General features: G+C 44.6%; 2 protein-coding genes across 2 annotated transcripts in view; both read right to left on the bottom strand.

The window, feature by feature from the left end:
• Nucleotides 1–2,657: 2,657 nt before the first annotated feature.
• Nucleotides 2,658–3,443, bottom strand: LOC112640926 (serine/arginine-rich splicing factor 10-like). Its single transcript, XM_049111716.1, has one exon. The coding sequence runs from the start codon at nt 3,416–3,418 to the stop codon at nt 2,861–2,863; it is 558 nt and encodes a 185-aa protein (XP_048967673.1). The 5' UTR covers nt 3,419–3,443; the 3' UTR covers nt 2,658–2,860.
• A 7,283-nt stretch (nt 3,444–10,726) lies between these two features.
• GTF2B (general transcription factor IIB) overlaps nt 10,727–16,585 on the bottom strand; it is a 35,165-nt gene continuing 29,306 nt past the window's right edge. The window contains 3 exon segments of the mRNA XM_025417742.3: nt 10,727–11,240; nt 13,742–13,994; nt 13,996–14,024. Coding sequence (XP_025273527.1) covers nt 11,107–11,240; nt 13,742–13,994; nt 13,996–14,024 — 416 coding nt within the window. The 3' untranslated portion in view covers nt 10,727–11,106.

Genomic DNA, 16,585 nt, shown 5'->3' with positions numbered 1-16,585 from the left:
ATATCTAAAATTTTAGCTTCAGAGGGGATGCCTGGGTGGCTCAGCGGTTTAGAGCCTGCCTTCGGCCGAGGGCATAATCCTGGAGTCCTAGGATCAAGTCCCACATCGGGCTCCCTGCATGGAGCCTGCTTCTCCTTCTGCCTGTGTCTCTGCCTCTCTCTCTCTCTCTCTCTCTCTCTCTCATAAATAAATAATCTTTAAAAAAAATAAATAAAAAAAATAAAATTTTAGCTTCAGAGAAATCTGGGACTTGGGGATTTTTTCTTTTTTGTGGGGGTGTAGTTTTTGCTTCTAGCCTCCTGTTCAAGAAAGCATTCTAGAAGGAGTTTCAGTGTTGGACAAGCCAATCCACACGAGTTGCCATAGAGCATTAGTGATTACTATTATCTTGTTCATCTAAGAAATGAGAAATTTGGCTCTAGGAGATTTAGTGAGAGGTTTTTCCCTCAGCTTGATGTTTATTCTTCTAATATGCTGGTTCTTCATTGACCCACAAAACCTTCATTTGGGCTATAAATTTTTTAAAAGATTTTATTTATTTGAGAGAGTGAGTGAGGGGGAGTGCATGAGTGGGGTGAGGGGCAGAGAGAGATGCAGACTTCCCACTGAGCAGGGAGCCCAATGTGGGGCCCGCTCCCAGGGCCCAGAGATCATGACCTGAGCCAAAGGCAGGTGTTTACCTGACTGAGCCACCAGGCACCCCTGGGCTATAAATTTTCATTCTATTTCTCTTTGGAATGTTATGTGAACTATTTTCTCAGTGATGAAATTTACACATTTTAATAATTGCATTGTATTCTACAGATTGACTTAGGCTTACTTAAATCATCCTAAAGTTTCCCTATACTTCCCTCCTGTTCCCCTCCCCCAACTTGTGTGTCTTTCAAAATTCTGAACTGTCTCTTCAGTTTTAAGCTAAAGGCAACCAAAAGAGAAGAATAGAATCCATCTCTATTTCAGATCACTCAGACAGTACAAGGTGGGCTTTTACCAAACCAGCTCATTTTCTCTTCTGAAATATTTTCAGAACCATCTTTATAGTAAGAGTTTGAACTTTTCTTTTTTTTAAACTTGTTTATTCAAGGAATCTCTACACCCAACACAGGGCTCAGATTCGTGATCCCGAGTTTAAGAGTCACATGTTCTGACTGAGCCAGCCAGGTACCCCAAACTTTCTCTCTCTCTCTCTCTCTTTTTTTTTTTTTTTACAGAAAACTTTCTCTTTTTAACTAAAGTCTACTACTTCTGTTCTAGAAACTTGCATAGGATGGGAAAAGAAATCTAAACAGTTTAGTGCTTTACTATTTGATCCATAAATGAATAAAGTTTTAGTTGTAAATTTATAATCCCTCCTAAACAAACCAACTCCTTTTTTTTATATTCAGCCAAGTTTCTTTCTTTCTTTCTTTCTTTCTTTCTTTCTTTCTTTCTTTCTTTCTTTCTTTCTTTCTTTCTTTCTTTCTTTCTTTCTTTCTTTCTTTCTTTTCTTTCTTTCTTTCTTTCTTTCTTTCTTTCTTTCTTTCTTTCTTTCTTTCTTTCTTTCTTTCTTTTATTGAGGTATCATTGACGTATACTACTACATTTTTTTTCAGGCATACAACATGATGATTCCACGGTTGTATACTTACCACAGTAAGTCTGATTAACATGTCACCAGACTTAGCTACAAAAACTTTTTTCTTGTGATGAGAACTTTTAAGATATACTTGTCTTAGCAACTTTCAAATATGCAATACAGTAATATTAACTATGTAGTAGTCACCGTGCTCTACATTATGTCCCCATGACTAATTTTAACTAGAAGTTGGTACCTTTTGACCACCTTCACCCACCTTCACCCATTTCCTCTACCCCCTACCTCTGCAACCACCAATCTGTCCTATCTATGAGTCTGGTATATTGTCTTGTTTTTCAAATTCCACATATAATTGAGATCATACCGAATTTGTCTTTCTCTGACTTATTTCACTTAATGCCCTCAAGGTCCATCCATGTTGTCACAAATGGCACAATTTCCTTCTTTTTATGGCTGAATAATATTTCATTGTGTATGTGTTTATATTGCATATATTTTTTATTTTATCCATTCGTCCATTAATGGGCATTTGTTTCCATATATTAGCTATTATATAGCTGAAATGAACATGGGGTGCAAGTATCTTTTTAAGTCAGTGTTTTTGTTTTCTTCAGATAAATATCCAGGAGTAGAATTGCTGGATTATAGGGTAGTCCCATTTTTTTTATTTTTTGAGGAACCTCCATACTGTTTTCCAGAGTGGCGGTACCAGTTTGCGTTCCTACCAACAGTGCACAAGGGTTCCTTTTCCTCCACATCGTTGACAACACTCATTTGTCTTTTTCACAAGTACCATTCTAACAGTTATTAGGTGATAGGTCATTGTGGTTTTATTTGCATTTCCCTGATAATGAGTAATGTTGAACATTTTTTTCATGTACCTGGTGGCTGTTTGTCTTCTTTAGTAAAATATTCAGGTCCTCTGTCCATTTTTTAATTGAATTACTTAGGGTTTTTTTCCTATGGAGTTATTTGAGTTCATTATATGTTAGAATATTAATGCCTTAGCAGAAATATGGTTTGCAAATATTTTCTGCCATTTTTGTAGGCTGCCTTTTTTTTTTTTTTTAGTTTCCACAAGTACAAAGTTGAATTTCCTTTTATTTGTCCTAAAATGCTTACTTTCAAACTTGAAGGGACTTCAATTATTCCATGTAGTTTCGATAACATTCTTTTATCTTTTCAGACCAGAGTCAAAATATTCGTACAGTATTCATACTGCAGCACCTTCCACCCACCCTTTGGTCGCTTGAACTGCCCTTCTTTGGTTCTTTTTCCGCTTTCTCAGATCTTTCTTGAAGTGTAGTAAGCAGAACTGTACTGGGTATTCCAGCTGCAGTTTGGTCTATCATTGTCGGAATGGCTTCTGCTACGCTGTGGTCTTCCAGCCGGTCTACTGTTTCTAGGACTATAAGATCTTCTATTGTTGTAGTCAAAGGACCGGCTTCTTGATCTTCTTCTTTCATAACTTTGGCTTCTAGAACGTCTGTATCTGTCATAATCATCATAGCGTGAAGAACTGTACACATTCCTCCCTTCCTTGGCTTTCATTTGATTTGGAGTCTTTTGATCCCCCTGTGCGAACTGTATTTCAATTTGGCGTCCACAAATCCATTTTCTGTCCAAATTATGTAAAGCATCTTCAGCATCACGGACATCCTCAAATTGAACATAAGCAAATCCTCTTGGATGGCATGTGTAGAAATCAAGTGGAACATACACATCCACTATAGGACCATAACGACCAAATTCTCGTGGTAAATCTTCAGACCTGGTGTTGTCGGCCACGTTCCTTACGAACAGAGACGTGTTGGGGGGGGGGTGGCGCAGGTAGCAGGACATGACGGCGACGTGAGTCTCGGCAGGGGCACTCTGTAGGCTGCCTTTTTGTTGATGAGTTTCCTTCGCTCTTCAGAGCTTTTTAGTCTGATGTAGTCTCCAGTTGTTTATTTTTGGTTTTGTTGCCTGTGCTTTTGGTGTCAAATCTGAAAAATCATTGCCAAGACCAATGCCAGGAGCTCACCATCTACATTTTCTTCTAGGAGTTTAATCATTTCGGGTCTTACATTCAAGTCTTTATTCCATGTGGAATTAATTTTTGTGCATGATGTAAGACCATGGTCTAGGTTTCATTTTGTCTGTGGCTGTCCAGTTCTCCCTACACAATTTACTGAAGAGACTGTCCTTTCCCCATTGTAGAATCTTGGCTCCTTTGTCTTAAATTGATTGATGTATATGCATGCATTTATTTCTGGGCTCCCTATTCTGTTCCACTGATCTCTGTTTTTATGCCAAAACCATACTGTTTTGTTTACTGTAGCTTTTTTTTTTTTTAAGATTTTATTTATTTATTCATGAGAGACACAGAGAGGCAGAGACACAGAGGGAGAAGCAGACCCCATGCAGGGAGCCCGACACGGGACTCGATCCAGGACTCTAAGATCATGCCCTGAGGTGAAGGCTTTTGCTTAACCACTGAGCCACCAGGCATCCCTGATTGCTGTAGCTTTGTAATACAGCTTGACATCGGGAGTGTGATGCCTTCAACTTTGTTGTTCTCAAGATTGCTTCAGTTATTCAGTCTTTTGTGGTTCCACATACATTTTAGGATTGTTTTTGTTTTATTTCTGTGAACAGCCAATTTCAAAGGGAAACTTGAGAGTCAAAGAACTTTCTTCACAGCTAAGTTTTATGCCATCAAAAGTATAAAAAATAAATTACTACTTTGTCCAGAGGGGAGTACTCAGCCTCATTACGTGTTGCATACCAGCATTAGAAATCAAGGTTTGGGGATCCCTGGGTGGCGCAGCGGTTTGGCGCCTGCCTTTGGCCCAGGGCGCGATCCTGGAGACCTGGGATCGAATCCCATGTCGGGCTCCCGGTGCATGGAGCCTGCTTCTCCCTCTGCCTGTGTCTCTGCCTCTCTCTCTCTCTCTGTGACTATCATAAATAAATAAATAAAAAAAAAAAAAAAAAAGAAATCAAGGTTTGATGTTTATTCATTCAAAAAATACTTATTGATCCTCTCTTACCGGTCACCAGGTATTAGTGCCGACAAGAAAGACCATGTTACTGCCTCCATAAAGTGTACAGTCCAGTAGGGGTACATAGAAGTCACCTGGTAATGACAGTCCAGTGTGATCAAGCTCCTCCGGGGGAGGATGGGGTGCTCTGGGAGTACCTCAGAAAGGCTTCCCAGAAGTGTTGGGACTTAGGCTGATACCTGGGTAGGAGTGAGCCAAGGGGAGCGGGAGCCAGGAAGGGCTCTAAGTGGGGGGGCTCTACTTGAGATTGCCCACAGATGAAAGAACATGGCACTTCTGAGGAAGTGAAACCTGACCGTGGCTGGAGCATGTGGATAAACTGCCGGGGTGTAGGCGGGTACCCCGAGGCTTTCCTCAAGCCCAGGCCTTGGACGCACCACACAGGGAGCGTTAGTTACCACAAGAGCAAATCTAGTTTTGTGGGGCCAGAGTGTACGGAATCCTGGGGCCCTCTTTAAGAAATCCCCGATTTGTATTTATGACTAGAAGAGTCACGTTCAGAACCTTGGAAGAGGCCTGGGCCAGGACACCCCAAGTTTCATTAGCTTCCTGACAGAGCGTCTGCCCCGAGCCCCGAGCCCCGAGCCCCGCAGGGCGCCAGCTGCTGGAGGCCGAGCAGATTGGCCACTAGACGCCGGGTCGGAGGGGCGCGGCGGCCGGGAGCGCTGGCCCGAGCCACCAGCCCCTGTGGACGCGACAGTGGCCCTCGGGGGCTGCGGGCGGTGGGAGAGAGGAGGAGGCCAAGAGCGCCGCGTCGGTGTGGACACGGCCGGGGCCCAGTCCCTAGGGCCCGAAGTGCCACTTCCACTTAGCCCCCAAGGGAAAGCCTTGGGTTCCCCACTTGGCCTCCCTGCTCTTCCCACGCGAGGGGAGCGGGCGTCTCCCTCTGCCGCCCGCGGCGCACACGGCCCTGTGCCCTGGCCCGGGCCCCCCAGTCTCCGCGGGGAGGACAGACCGGGGCGCGGAGGCCCAGCCGGGGTCAGGCGTCGCATGACACGTGGGCGGCCTCGGCCAAGCCCACGGGAATCGCCCCTACTCAGGCGCGTCCTTCCTGGCCCAGGGCCCTTGACACGTCCCGTCCCTTGAGCCTTAGAAGCATTTCGAAAAGCAGGACGTGGAGTGGCGGTGGCGGTGGCGGTGGCGGAGGCAAGAGGCCTGGGACCGGCCATCATTGCTGGCTGCTAGGGCGGCCCTGGACATGGCATGTGCCCCCCGGGAGGCAGGCGGGCGCTTCACCCCAGTGTTCTCATCTGGAGCGAGGAGCTGAGTTGCTCGGTGGTTTCTGACCTTCCCTTTCAAGCACGGTCTCCCGCGTTACTCGACACCTGAGATACCCAGAGCCCACGCAGGATCGGGTCCGACCCCGGCTCAGCGGCGCTGGGGCTTTGGCCCCGACACCACATTTGGGCTGTGACTTGGGTCTGTCATTAGTGTCCTCCATCGGCAGGTTAGAGACAGTGGGTATTCCTCAATGGCTTTATCATCATGGTTTTTAGTAACGTTTATAAAAGGCATCTTAAGGGTCCTCTAGTGGCCTGGACATCAAACCACGGAGGCCCGGGGCTCCCACGGGAGACCTCGGAAGGGACTCGGGTGTGTGAGGATCACCCCCACGTTAACAAATTAGGACAGCGAGAGGAGCGGATTGCACAGCAGGTAAGACTTGCTGGCCCCAGCGATGCGGGAGGGGGTTGAAAGCTCTGGGTCCACCATTAGGTTTTCTGGTGTCTCGTAGCCATCGAGCTGGAAGGAACCACAGAGGGACTAAGAACATTCCAGAGAAACTTCCGACAGAGCCACCAAGGGTCTGCTTAAATACCTTCCGTGAACCTCAGAGGTGACCTCTGGACATTGCACAGCTGTTTCCCCAGGGGGCTGGGCCCTCAAGTAAAGCAACCTTTGCAACCGACACTGTCTCCGGTATTGACCTTTCAGAGGCGAGCGGAGAGCCGGAGTTTCAGTGACAATATTGCAGAGACCAGTAAGTAGTTCATTTGTTGTTATTGCTGAGTAGCAATAGACGTGTTAGAACACGGTTTTCACTTCCCAGGGGATGAACACAGGCTATTTCCTGTTTCTGGAGATTATGAATGAAACTGCTGGAATCATCTGTATACGGGTCTTTATATGGAAAAAAAGCTTCCGTGGAGTACTCAGCAGGACTGACGTGTTCCCCAGGGAGCTTCGGGTGACTCCCTCCTAGCCCCGTCTCCTGGAACAGAGCACACCGAGCCTTTCCAGTGCCCCTAAGAGCTTTAGACCCAGTTCTTTCGGGGCTGCTGTCACCTGTCAATTTAAAACAAAATATTTCTTGGCAGAATCAAATTCAACGTAACACCTCCTCTGGCTCCTTGCTCTGGTGGAGCAGCCTGCGCACCGGGGGTCCTCCCTTCCGGGAGACGCTGTGCCAGCCCCGGCGCTTGCGGCCACAGACGGCCCCAGTGGCCCCGGACGGCCCCAACAGCCCCAGACGGCCCCAGACGGCCCCAGACGGCCCCAGACGGCGTGGGGATTGTGCTGACGCCGGGCGGGGAGAGACCAAGCTCTGTGGTCTCCTTTCCCTCTTCCTCCTGCCCTCTGTGCAGTTTCCGCCCCCCGCGACGGCAGCTGGAGCCCCCTGTCCCTCCCCAGGCCAGAGAGACGCCGGGGGCGTTAGGAATGGAAGTCTGGGGGATCCCTGGGTGGCTGAGCGGTTTGGCGCCTGCCTTTGGCCCAGGGCGCGATCCTGGAGACCCGGGATTGAGTCCCACGTCGGGCTCCCGGTGCATGGAGCCTGCTTCTCCCTCTGCCTGTGTCTCTGCCTCTCTCTCTCTCTCTGTGACTATCATAAATAAATAAAAACAAAAAAAAAAAAAATAAAAAAATAAAAGGACTGGAAGTCTGTGAGACCCGCCGGCCCCGGTGGCCTAGAACGGCCCTTGGGTGGCGACACCTCGGCATCTTGAGATCCTGGGGAGGGGAGTGTGTCCGTGGGAATACCCGGGAGGGGAGAGTGAGGAGGTGTCGAGGGGCCGGGGAATCTGTCGGTAGCTCCAAAGTGGCACAGGAGATTAAAGCTCCAGCGACAGGAAAAGCCAGGGCCACTGACAATTGGAAATATTGGCAGGGGCCCCGGGAGGCCCGGCTGCATTAGGACCAGATGGGTCATAGGCTGCCCCCTCAGCTGTTCATCTTGATAATCAAAGTAAATCTTGCACCTGTGATAGGAAATTAGCTCAGAAACCAAGGGCGACCGCGGGCCAAGTACGTTTGTCGGTCTGCACAGAGGCTTACCGTCGGGAGGCATCGGTCGGAAGCATTTGCCTTGGCGGAGGAGCTACAGAGCAGCTGCCCGCCAGCTCCTGGCCCCGGCGCGCCCCGAAGCCGCGCCCCGAAGCGCTCAGACCCGTCGCCGAGCCTGGCCGAGGCCGGGTCCCAGCGTGGCCTGAGCGGCTGGTACTTCAGGAACGAGCCGAGCCCTAGTTGAAAGCTCCGGCCGCAGGCAGCCCCGAGGCAGCCCCGAGGCAGCCTCCCGGCAAAGCAGCCTCTGCAACGGGCGTGACGACCGTGACGACAGCCAGCGCTGGATCGTGACCGAGGCCCGAGTCAGTCGGGTGCCACCCGCAGGTGGACTTGGACGGCCCTTTTGATCTCTCCAGGCGGCGCAAATCTCTACAACGGGAGCCTGGGCCGGAGGGCTCGAGCTCAGATTCGGCGAAACGATTAAATCCTAACTCGTGATCGTCCAGATGGTCGGTGAAGCAGTGGGACGGGAGGGGCCGCGCTCAGACGACACCGACCCGGACCCGCCGTGTCTGGCCCCTCGCGCGGCTCATGCCCCTGACTTGCTGAGACTAGGCCCAGCCGGAAGCTGCCTTCGGAGTGTGGGCAGCGCTCAGCAAGGGGGGCGCCCCTGGCGTATGGGGAGATCTTCCGCCCTCCAAGAGGTAGGTGACAACCACGCACAACCACTAGTTCAGAATAAATGTCAGCCCCCGCCCCCCTCACTGGGTACAAAGACCTGGCCTGATTTCTTGATTTTGTCGGTGATCTTACGGTGCTGAGATCACGTCGTTACAACTGAACTCTCTACGTCATGAGTGACTTCAGTAAGTTAATGAGCCATAAATCTCTGTAACAGCCTTGAAGTAGATGGACAAACAAGGAACAGGCCCCGCTGAGATGGAGAATGCTGGGGGTGGGGGGGTGGGGGGGCAAAATGTGGACCTGCTGTGAGCTGTCCCCATCCCGACTGAAACTGTCCCAGTCATCACAACAAATGACTCCCCTAAAGGGCACTAACCGTACCAGTAAAACGGATTCCAAACACACACACCCCTTCGAGAACACCCACACTCTGGAGGCCAGGGATGGGAGAAGAGAGGAAGGGGCGCTGCTACTACTACCGTTTGGCTTGGCATTTTTCCTTCGATAACCGAAATGGAGTTAAACTGAATAAACCACATTGAGTGGCACAGGGACAATTAAAAAAAAAAAAAAAAACTAATTTGGGATCCCTGGGTGGTGCAGTGGTTTGGCGCCTGCCTTTGGCCCAGGGCGCGATCCTGGAGACCTGGGATCGAATCCCATGTCGGGCTCCCGGTGCATGGAGCCTGCTTCTCCCTCTGCCTGTGTCTCTGCCTCTCTCTCTCTGTGTGACTATCATAAATAAATAAAAAATTAAAAAAAAAAAACAATTTTACTTATATCCTGGTAGGTTAGCTCTTAAACTCCATCCCCCAAATATGCTTTCTGTACCCAGATTAAACTTTAAAATCAGTTCTGATCCAAGTTTTTTAACTAGAACACAAAAAATAAAAGTGGCACACATGAGTGGCAGGGGCTAGGGTTTCTATCCCTTTTATGCTTATCTCCGTTTTTCTGGTTATTGAATATTTTTGCAAGCAGGAAAATGAAAATACTAAACAAATCCTATTATTACACCTGGACTGCAACCGCATTTTAAAAACACAGCATAGCCAAACAACTGGAAAGAACCAAATACTGGTGCTTATTCTAAGTGAATTACGGGTATTTTCATTATGCATTTTCCAAATGTTCACTAATGTGCCTGTACTGCCTTTGGTAACAGCAGAAATAACTAATCTAGCTGACTGGTTGCAACCCGCAGAGGTCGGGAAGTTTTGTGATCAATCACTGGACACTGGGGAGCATCCAAGAGGAGGACCACTGCTCTCAGTCCATGCTCGGCAAGATGGGTATGTGTGGGGGGTGCCTGGAAGGGAGACACTGACCGACCTAAGATCCCTCCCCTCCCTTCCTGGGTTTTGTTCTGGGTGGGATGGGTTCTGCCCAGAGTCATCCCTATTCTGGCGTTTGTTTCTCTGGGGTTCGCGCCCAAGCTTTGTAGCTTTGTGTGTCCTACATTTTGTGCAAAGGAGAAATGCCATTTGTCTTCCATTGTCAATAGAAATGAGAGAAAGTCTGAGCTTCTTGGGGGGGAAAGTCCCGTTTCGGACCAGAGTCTGAACCTGTCTACTGGGCCGCAGTAGGAGCCATTGTTCTAATCTGGTACTAACCTCTTCACAGACGTGGAAGAACCATGACACCTGCTTTAAGGCCGAGCAGTGTACAGCTGTGATGCTTAGCATGGGTTCAAGTCCCCTCACAAAGTACCTGGTTGGTAAAAGGGCAAAGTCCTGTTGGTCTTTGCCTACAATGCCTACCAGTCAAGACCTTGAGTCAGGAGTGTTGGCAAAACACCTACAAATCCCAGTCACTTGGGGTGGGGGGGGGGGGGGTGCTTACTAAAAAAATTCCTGGACCTCCCCAGGCCCAATATTCTTTACCCTAGGAGTATCTCAGTAAATAAAAATAAGTAATTGTAGATATGCAGGTTCTATATGACTATATGTTATTATCCAAAAATTGCAATCTTAATTATCTGCTCAAATAAGCTCATTGAGGGGGGGAAAATACTTTAAACGTTTTTCTCTTTCTTCAACCAATGCCTTTCAAGACCCAGTTCATCACTTCTGGCTTTTTAATATATATATTAATAAACTGCACACACCCTCTTTGATGTTCTTGATGTCAAGAGTGGGTCCCAAAGACGAACTCTGCTATAAAAACAAAACTATATACATGGAAAGAAACAGAAAACAAGGACCTCTATCAGCTTTATTAGCTGCAATGATATGCATAATTTGTAATTATATTATAAATTACAGATAACATGTAATTGTAACAAAAACTTTAGTTTTGAAAAACATTTTATTCAAGAATTACATAATTTCAAATATCTTCCAAAATACAGTTTCCTAGATTGCTACAAAAGAAAACAGATTCAATAAGAAATTTAAATCATTAAATATGTTTCACTAGTATATACATACAGAATGCCAAGCAATTAATATTTAGCCCTGGAATGCGTACCATGTCTTTGTTTTTCCTTATTAAAGAGAGGCTCAATCCAGCACTTGGTATAGGCTATGTACAACAGGCCAAGTTCAGTGTTCAGAAGAGTTTGACATTAGCTGCCTCAGCTTACAGCTGTGGTAGTTTGTCCACAGGGGTGTCAAATTTGAAGTCTGTAGGAAACAGATCTGGGGCTCGAGGATAGATTAGCCTGTAGGACTGTCTGATTGTAACATCAGCAACACCAGCGATATCCCCAATTTCTAAAAGACAAAAAATCAAAATATTAATTATAACTTCCATCCCATCTCCCTTCTACTACCTCCGTTCCAATTTGTGGGACACAGTAGTATAAAATCCACAGTGAAAAACCCAGAAACGGTGAATTTTAAAACCTATCAATGGAAATCCATGCCAAAAGGTAGAAAAGAGAGCTAGAGCTGGTAATGACGGCAGCTGGCCCTCTTACCTCAAAGGGTTGCCACTGCGGCATGAAGAGGTTTGCTAGACACAGAATATTTGAACTGTGCTCCGGTCATAGCACCGTGAGTGAGAACTATTGTAGTGAAGTGACTTCTTTTCTTCACAGTAAATCTGACGATCATGGAAGTACTCCCATGAATACATTCTTATAAAGAAACTCACTTTATTATTTCCATGTTTAAAAGTTCCCCTGTAACAGCTCTGGGTTAATTCTGTTAAGTTCTTTGGAGGGCAGCCCAGGTGGCTCAGCGGTTTAGCACTGCCTTCATCCCAGGCATGGTCCTGGGGTCCCGGGATCAAGTCCCACGTCAGGCTCCCTGCTTGGCGTTGGAGCCTGCTCTTCCCTCTCCTACTCCCCCCCTGCCCATGCTCTCTGTCAAATAAATAAAATTAGAAAAAAAAGAAAAAGGAATCATATGTTAAATATTGTCCTACCTTTTTCTACTTAGTTCATCAGATATTACACAGCTGTACATTCCAGCATAATGTGGATGTTTTGCTATTACCCACACCTAACACTGAGCACAGAGAGTTCACGTATTTCTAGTTTATTACAGAATCCTATGAGTAGGTCTACTTTTACCCTTCAAAGTCATTGTCACCTTTTTCCTTTTTTTTTTTTTTTTAAAGGTTTTATTTATTCATGAGAGACAAAGAGTCAGAGAGATAGAGGGAGAAGCGGGCTCCTCGCAGGGAGTCTGATGTGGGACTTGATCCCAGACTCTGGGATCACGCCCTGAGCTGAACGCAGATGCTCAACCACTGAGCCACCCAGGCATCTGCTTTTTTCCTTTTTATTAGAAGTCCCAAAGGACTACTGCTTGACAATTATTTGCTTACAAATACTTAATCAAAATGGATTTTTAAAACAGTCTTTAACACAAACTCATGTGACCACCTTTTCACGGTTCAAATCCTAAGGGTTTACAGATTTTCAGTGTGGATGCCTGCCATCAGTGTGCCATGAGCTAGTTTTAAATTTCATTATCTCATGCTGCCTTACATTTATTATCTCTCTTGTAGACACACATACTGGTGAATGTCAACTGGCTGATGGGAGGGGAAGAAAAGGGCCTTAACTTCCAAAAAACAAACTTCATGTAAAACACAAATGGCAGAAAGTGCCAAGATAAACACTTCTGTGCAGTTGATTAAACTTTACAACTAGGAATAAAGGTAAGGATGCTCTGCTTAGCTTCAACTTCTCAATTTTACCAGAAGACTCAAAATTTCCTTAAGAACTATGAGTGGAGGCCAAAAGGAATGGATAATGGCACATTTAAATAACTAATGGTTGGCTGCTTCTTTCTAATCATTCTTCTATATAATTTATTACTTTATTAATATAGAAACCTGCAGCCTAAGCGGAGGTGAAAAGCTGTTCTTAATAGGTTATTACAAAGTCGGTGCAGCAAGTCATCTCACTACCTTTTAAATTTAGAAATGACTGCTTCTTTTTCTTTATCAATCTTTTTGAGGTTCACAGAAGTAATTAATAAGTGCGTGTAAAGAAATTCACTTAGTGCCTCTGTTTGAAAATTCCCCTACAACAATAAACACTGCCTTTAGAAGGTTGAAACTACTTATGTCAGTGTCTTAAGAAACTGCGTACCATTCAAAGGAGAAAGGGAATGGGCTTCACAGAATGATACAACCTCATGGTCAGCACAAATTCCTAGTGTGCCCAGCTGTAGGAGGCCACACTGGGAAGTGCGAAATAAGCATGGCCCCTACCTTTCAAGATTTACAAGACTAAGTTTTGAGGGAGTAAAGAAGGACTATTTAAAATAATGTTTTGGAGTGACAAAAATAGCTCCTAGAAATGAAAAATGTACAAACTAAAATACTTAATTTGAATGGGAAGGGTGTCCATACAGTTATGCTTCCAAACATTTTATAAACCACTTAAGGAAAATACAGTATTTTGCTTTTAAATATTATTCTAAGAAACTACTTTTTTAAAAAAGATCTATTTATTGGAGAGAGAGAGAGAGAGACTGAACTCGAGCAGGAAGAGAGGGAGAGAGACTCTCAAGAAGACTGCCCACTGAGCGAGGAGCCCGACACGGGGCTCGATCTTACAACCCTGACATCATGACCTGAGCGGAAATCAAGAGTCGGCCACTTAACTGGCTGAGCCACCCAGGCACCCTCGACTGAGAAACTCTTTTCTTAAATGTGGGTTCGAGTTATTTACCTGCTTTGTGCTTAAAATGAAACACAATTATATACTACAGGCCTTCACAATTTCATCACTACTCCTTCTGAGGAAGAATCCTACCTTTTTGGGTCCTCTTCTCAGCTGATGCCTGTGAGGCCATGTAAATGGCTGCCGCTGCCACAGAGATCGGGCTCCTTCCAGGAACCAAGTCCAATTCCACAGCTTTACGGGCTATATGTGTAGCTGCCATCTGTACTTGTTTAGGAAGACAGAGGTTGGAACAAAATCTGGACATGAAGTCCCCAGTTGTAATCAAATCCACACTGGTTTCTAAAGCCTTCAAAATAAGTTTAAAACATCTACCAATTTCCTTTCTTAGAAATTCGTGACACGGCACATATTTCTGAAAGAAAAAAAAATTTAAATCCACAGTCATATGATTCATTTAAAAATATATCATTTCTGATTATAAAATAAATTTTAATTGCAAAAATGCAATCATGCCTTCAATAGCCTGATTAAAAAATGGGCATACGATCTGAATAGACATTTTTCCAAAGATAACATACACACGGCCAATAGGCACATGAAAAAATGCTCAATATCACTAATTATAGAAAAATGAAAATCAAAACCACAATGAGATATCACTGCACACTGGTCAGAATGGCTATTATCAAAAGGACAAGAAATAAGTTGTTGGAGAGGAGAAGACATGGAGTAAGGGAACCCTCATGCACTGTTAGTGGGAATGTAAATTGGTGCAGCCACTATGGAAAAAAAGATGGAGGTTCCTCAAAAAAACTAAGACTAGAAATACCATATTATCCAGCTATTCCATTTCTGGGTATTTATACAAAGAATATGAAGAATAAAAAGACAAGGATTCAAAATGATTTCTGCACCCCTATGTTCACTGTGCATTATTTATAATACCCAAGATACGGAAACAGTCTTTCTATCAATAGATAGATGAAGAGGAGGTATATCAATACAATGGATACTATTCTGCCTTAAAAAATAATAAAATCTTGTCACTAGAAAGTATTATGCTACGAAGACTGAGAAAGACCAATACCATATGATTTTACTCATATGTGGAAAACGAAAACAAAAAATTAACAAATAAAAACTCATGGACACAGAACACACTGGTGGTTACAAGAGGGGAAAGGAGTTGAGTAGGCAAAATGAGTGAAGGGAATCAACTATATGGTGATGGCTGGTAGCTGGATTTTAGTGATTACTTTGTAGTATGTAACATATGTCAAATTACAGTTGACCCCTGAACAACTCAGGGATTAGAGGGTGCCAACTCCCAGCACAGTCAAAAATCCATGAATAACTTTTTACCCTCCCCAAAACTTGAACTACCAGTAGCATACTGTTGAATGAAAGCCTTAGCAATAATAGTCAACATTTTGTATATTATGGATTGTATTTTAACAAAAAAGCCAGAGACAATATTAATAATATCATAAGAGATGGGACGCCTGGGTGACTCAGTGGTTGCATCTGCCTTTGGTTCAGGGCATGATCCTGTAGTTCTGGGATTGAGTCTCGCATCGGGCTCCCTGCATGGAGCCTGCTTCTCCCTCTGCCTGTGTCTGCCTCTTTCTGTGTCTCTCATGAATAATAAAATCTTTAAAAAAAAAAAAAATCGTAAGAGAAACTACACTTACAGTACTGCACTATGTAAAAAAAAAAAAAAAAAATCTGCATATAATTAGATGTGTGAAGTTCAAATTTGTGTTGTTCAAGGGTCAAATGTATAATATTGTGCAACTAGAACTCACCTATGGCACATATAGTATATATGGTATATATGGTGTACACACACAGGCACACACGGTATATAACATACCAGTTACCTCAATAAAGAACAAAACATGCCTCTCAATACTTCCCATAGAGCTAATTTAAAATTTCTCAGTTAATTTTTTTAAAAAAGATATATTTAGTTTTAGAGTGAGCACGCACGAGCAGTGGGGAGGAGGAGGGAGAGAGATTCTCAAGCAGACTCCGCACTGAGCCTGAAGCCTGATGCGGCACTTATCAATCTAGATCACATGATCTCCCTGAGATCATGACCTGAGCCAAAGCCAAGAATCAGATACTTAACTGACTGAGCCACCCAGGCACCCCCTCAATTAATTTAAATGTTTATCACACTTTAAAGAAGTCTTTGAAATGAGTTAAATGTCGGTTTTTATTATTTCAAAATACTAACAAGTTTCAATTCAAAGAAACAAGTTTTTTCAAATAATCCAAAACTCCATTGATATTTATGTATAAATCTTTTGTAAGGAGTGTGTATCAAGGAGATAAAAGAATATACTCAAAGCTAAAGGATACTTCTCAAGCTACCCAATGTCATATGTATATGCAATCCCTGGGGTCATAGGCTATAACAACAAAATGAGATCAAGTATTTGACTCTGTTATTCTAAAAATTAAACTACCAAACACAAATTTAACAAAAGCCTTAGTTTTAGTTGTAATAAACAAAAAGATGAGGAGGATAAAAGCCACTGCCTCGCCCCGGTGGCTCAGTGGTTTAGCTCAGAGGTTTAGCGCCGCCTTCAGCCCCAGGGCGTGATCCTGGAGACCTGGGATCAAGTCTCACATCGGGCTCCCTGCATGGAGCCTGCTTCTCCCTCTGCCTGTGTCTCTGCCTGTCTCTATATCTCAAGAATAAATAAATAAAAATTAAAAAAAAAAAAAGCCACTGCTTCATTGTAAGATATTCATGGGTGAATGAAAGGTAATGAAAATCTTAAGCTGAAATGAACTCTGGCGGAGAAAGTCAGAGCAATAAGGGTCACAGACAGCAGCACTGTGAATAAGCTGTCCTATATTAATCTTGAATACAAACTGGATGAAAAATACTAGTTCTTTCAAACCCTCCAACTTAAGGGTGAAAGTGCAAACTACAGAACTTGAGAAAAATGTCCCTGATGTTTT

This window comes from Canis lupus, chromosome 6 (assembly GCF_003254725.2).
Source record: "Canis lupus dingo isolate Sandy chromosome 6, ASM325472v2, whole genome shotgun sequence".
NCBI classification, from domain to species: Eukaryota; Metazoa; Chordata; class Mammalia; order Carnivora; family Canidae; genus Canis; species Canis lupus.
This window is presented reverse-complemented; position numbering and strand designations above follow the sequence as displayed.

Bases quoted from the DNA above. Each gene is read 5' to 3' on its own strand.
- LOC112640926 (XM_049111716.1), bottom strand. From the start codon at position 3,418: ATGTCCTGCTACCTGCGCCACCCCCCCCCCAACACGTCTCTGTTCGTA.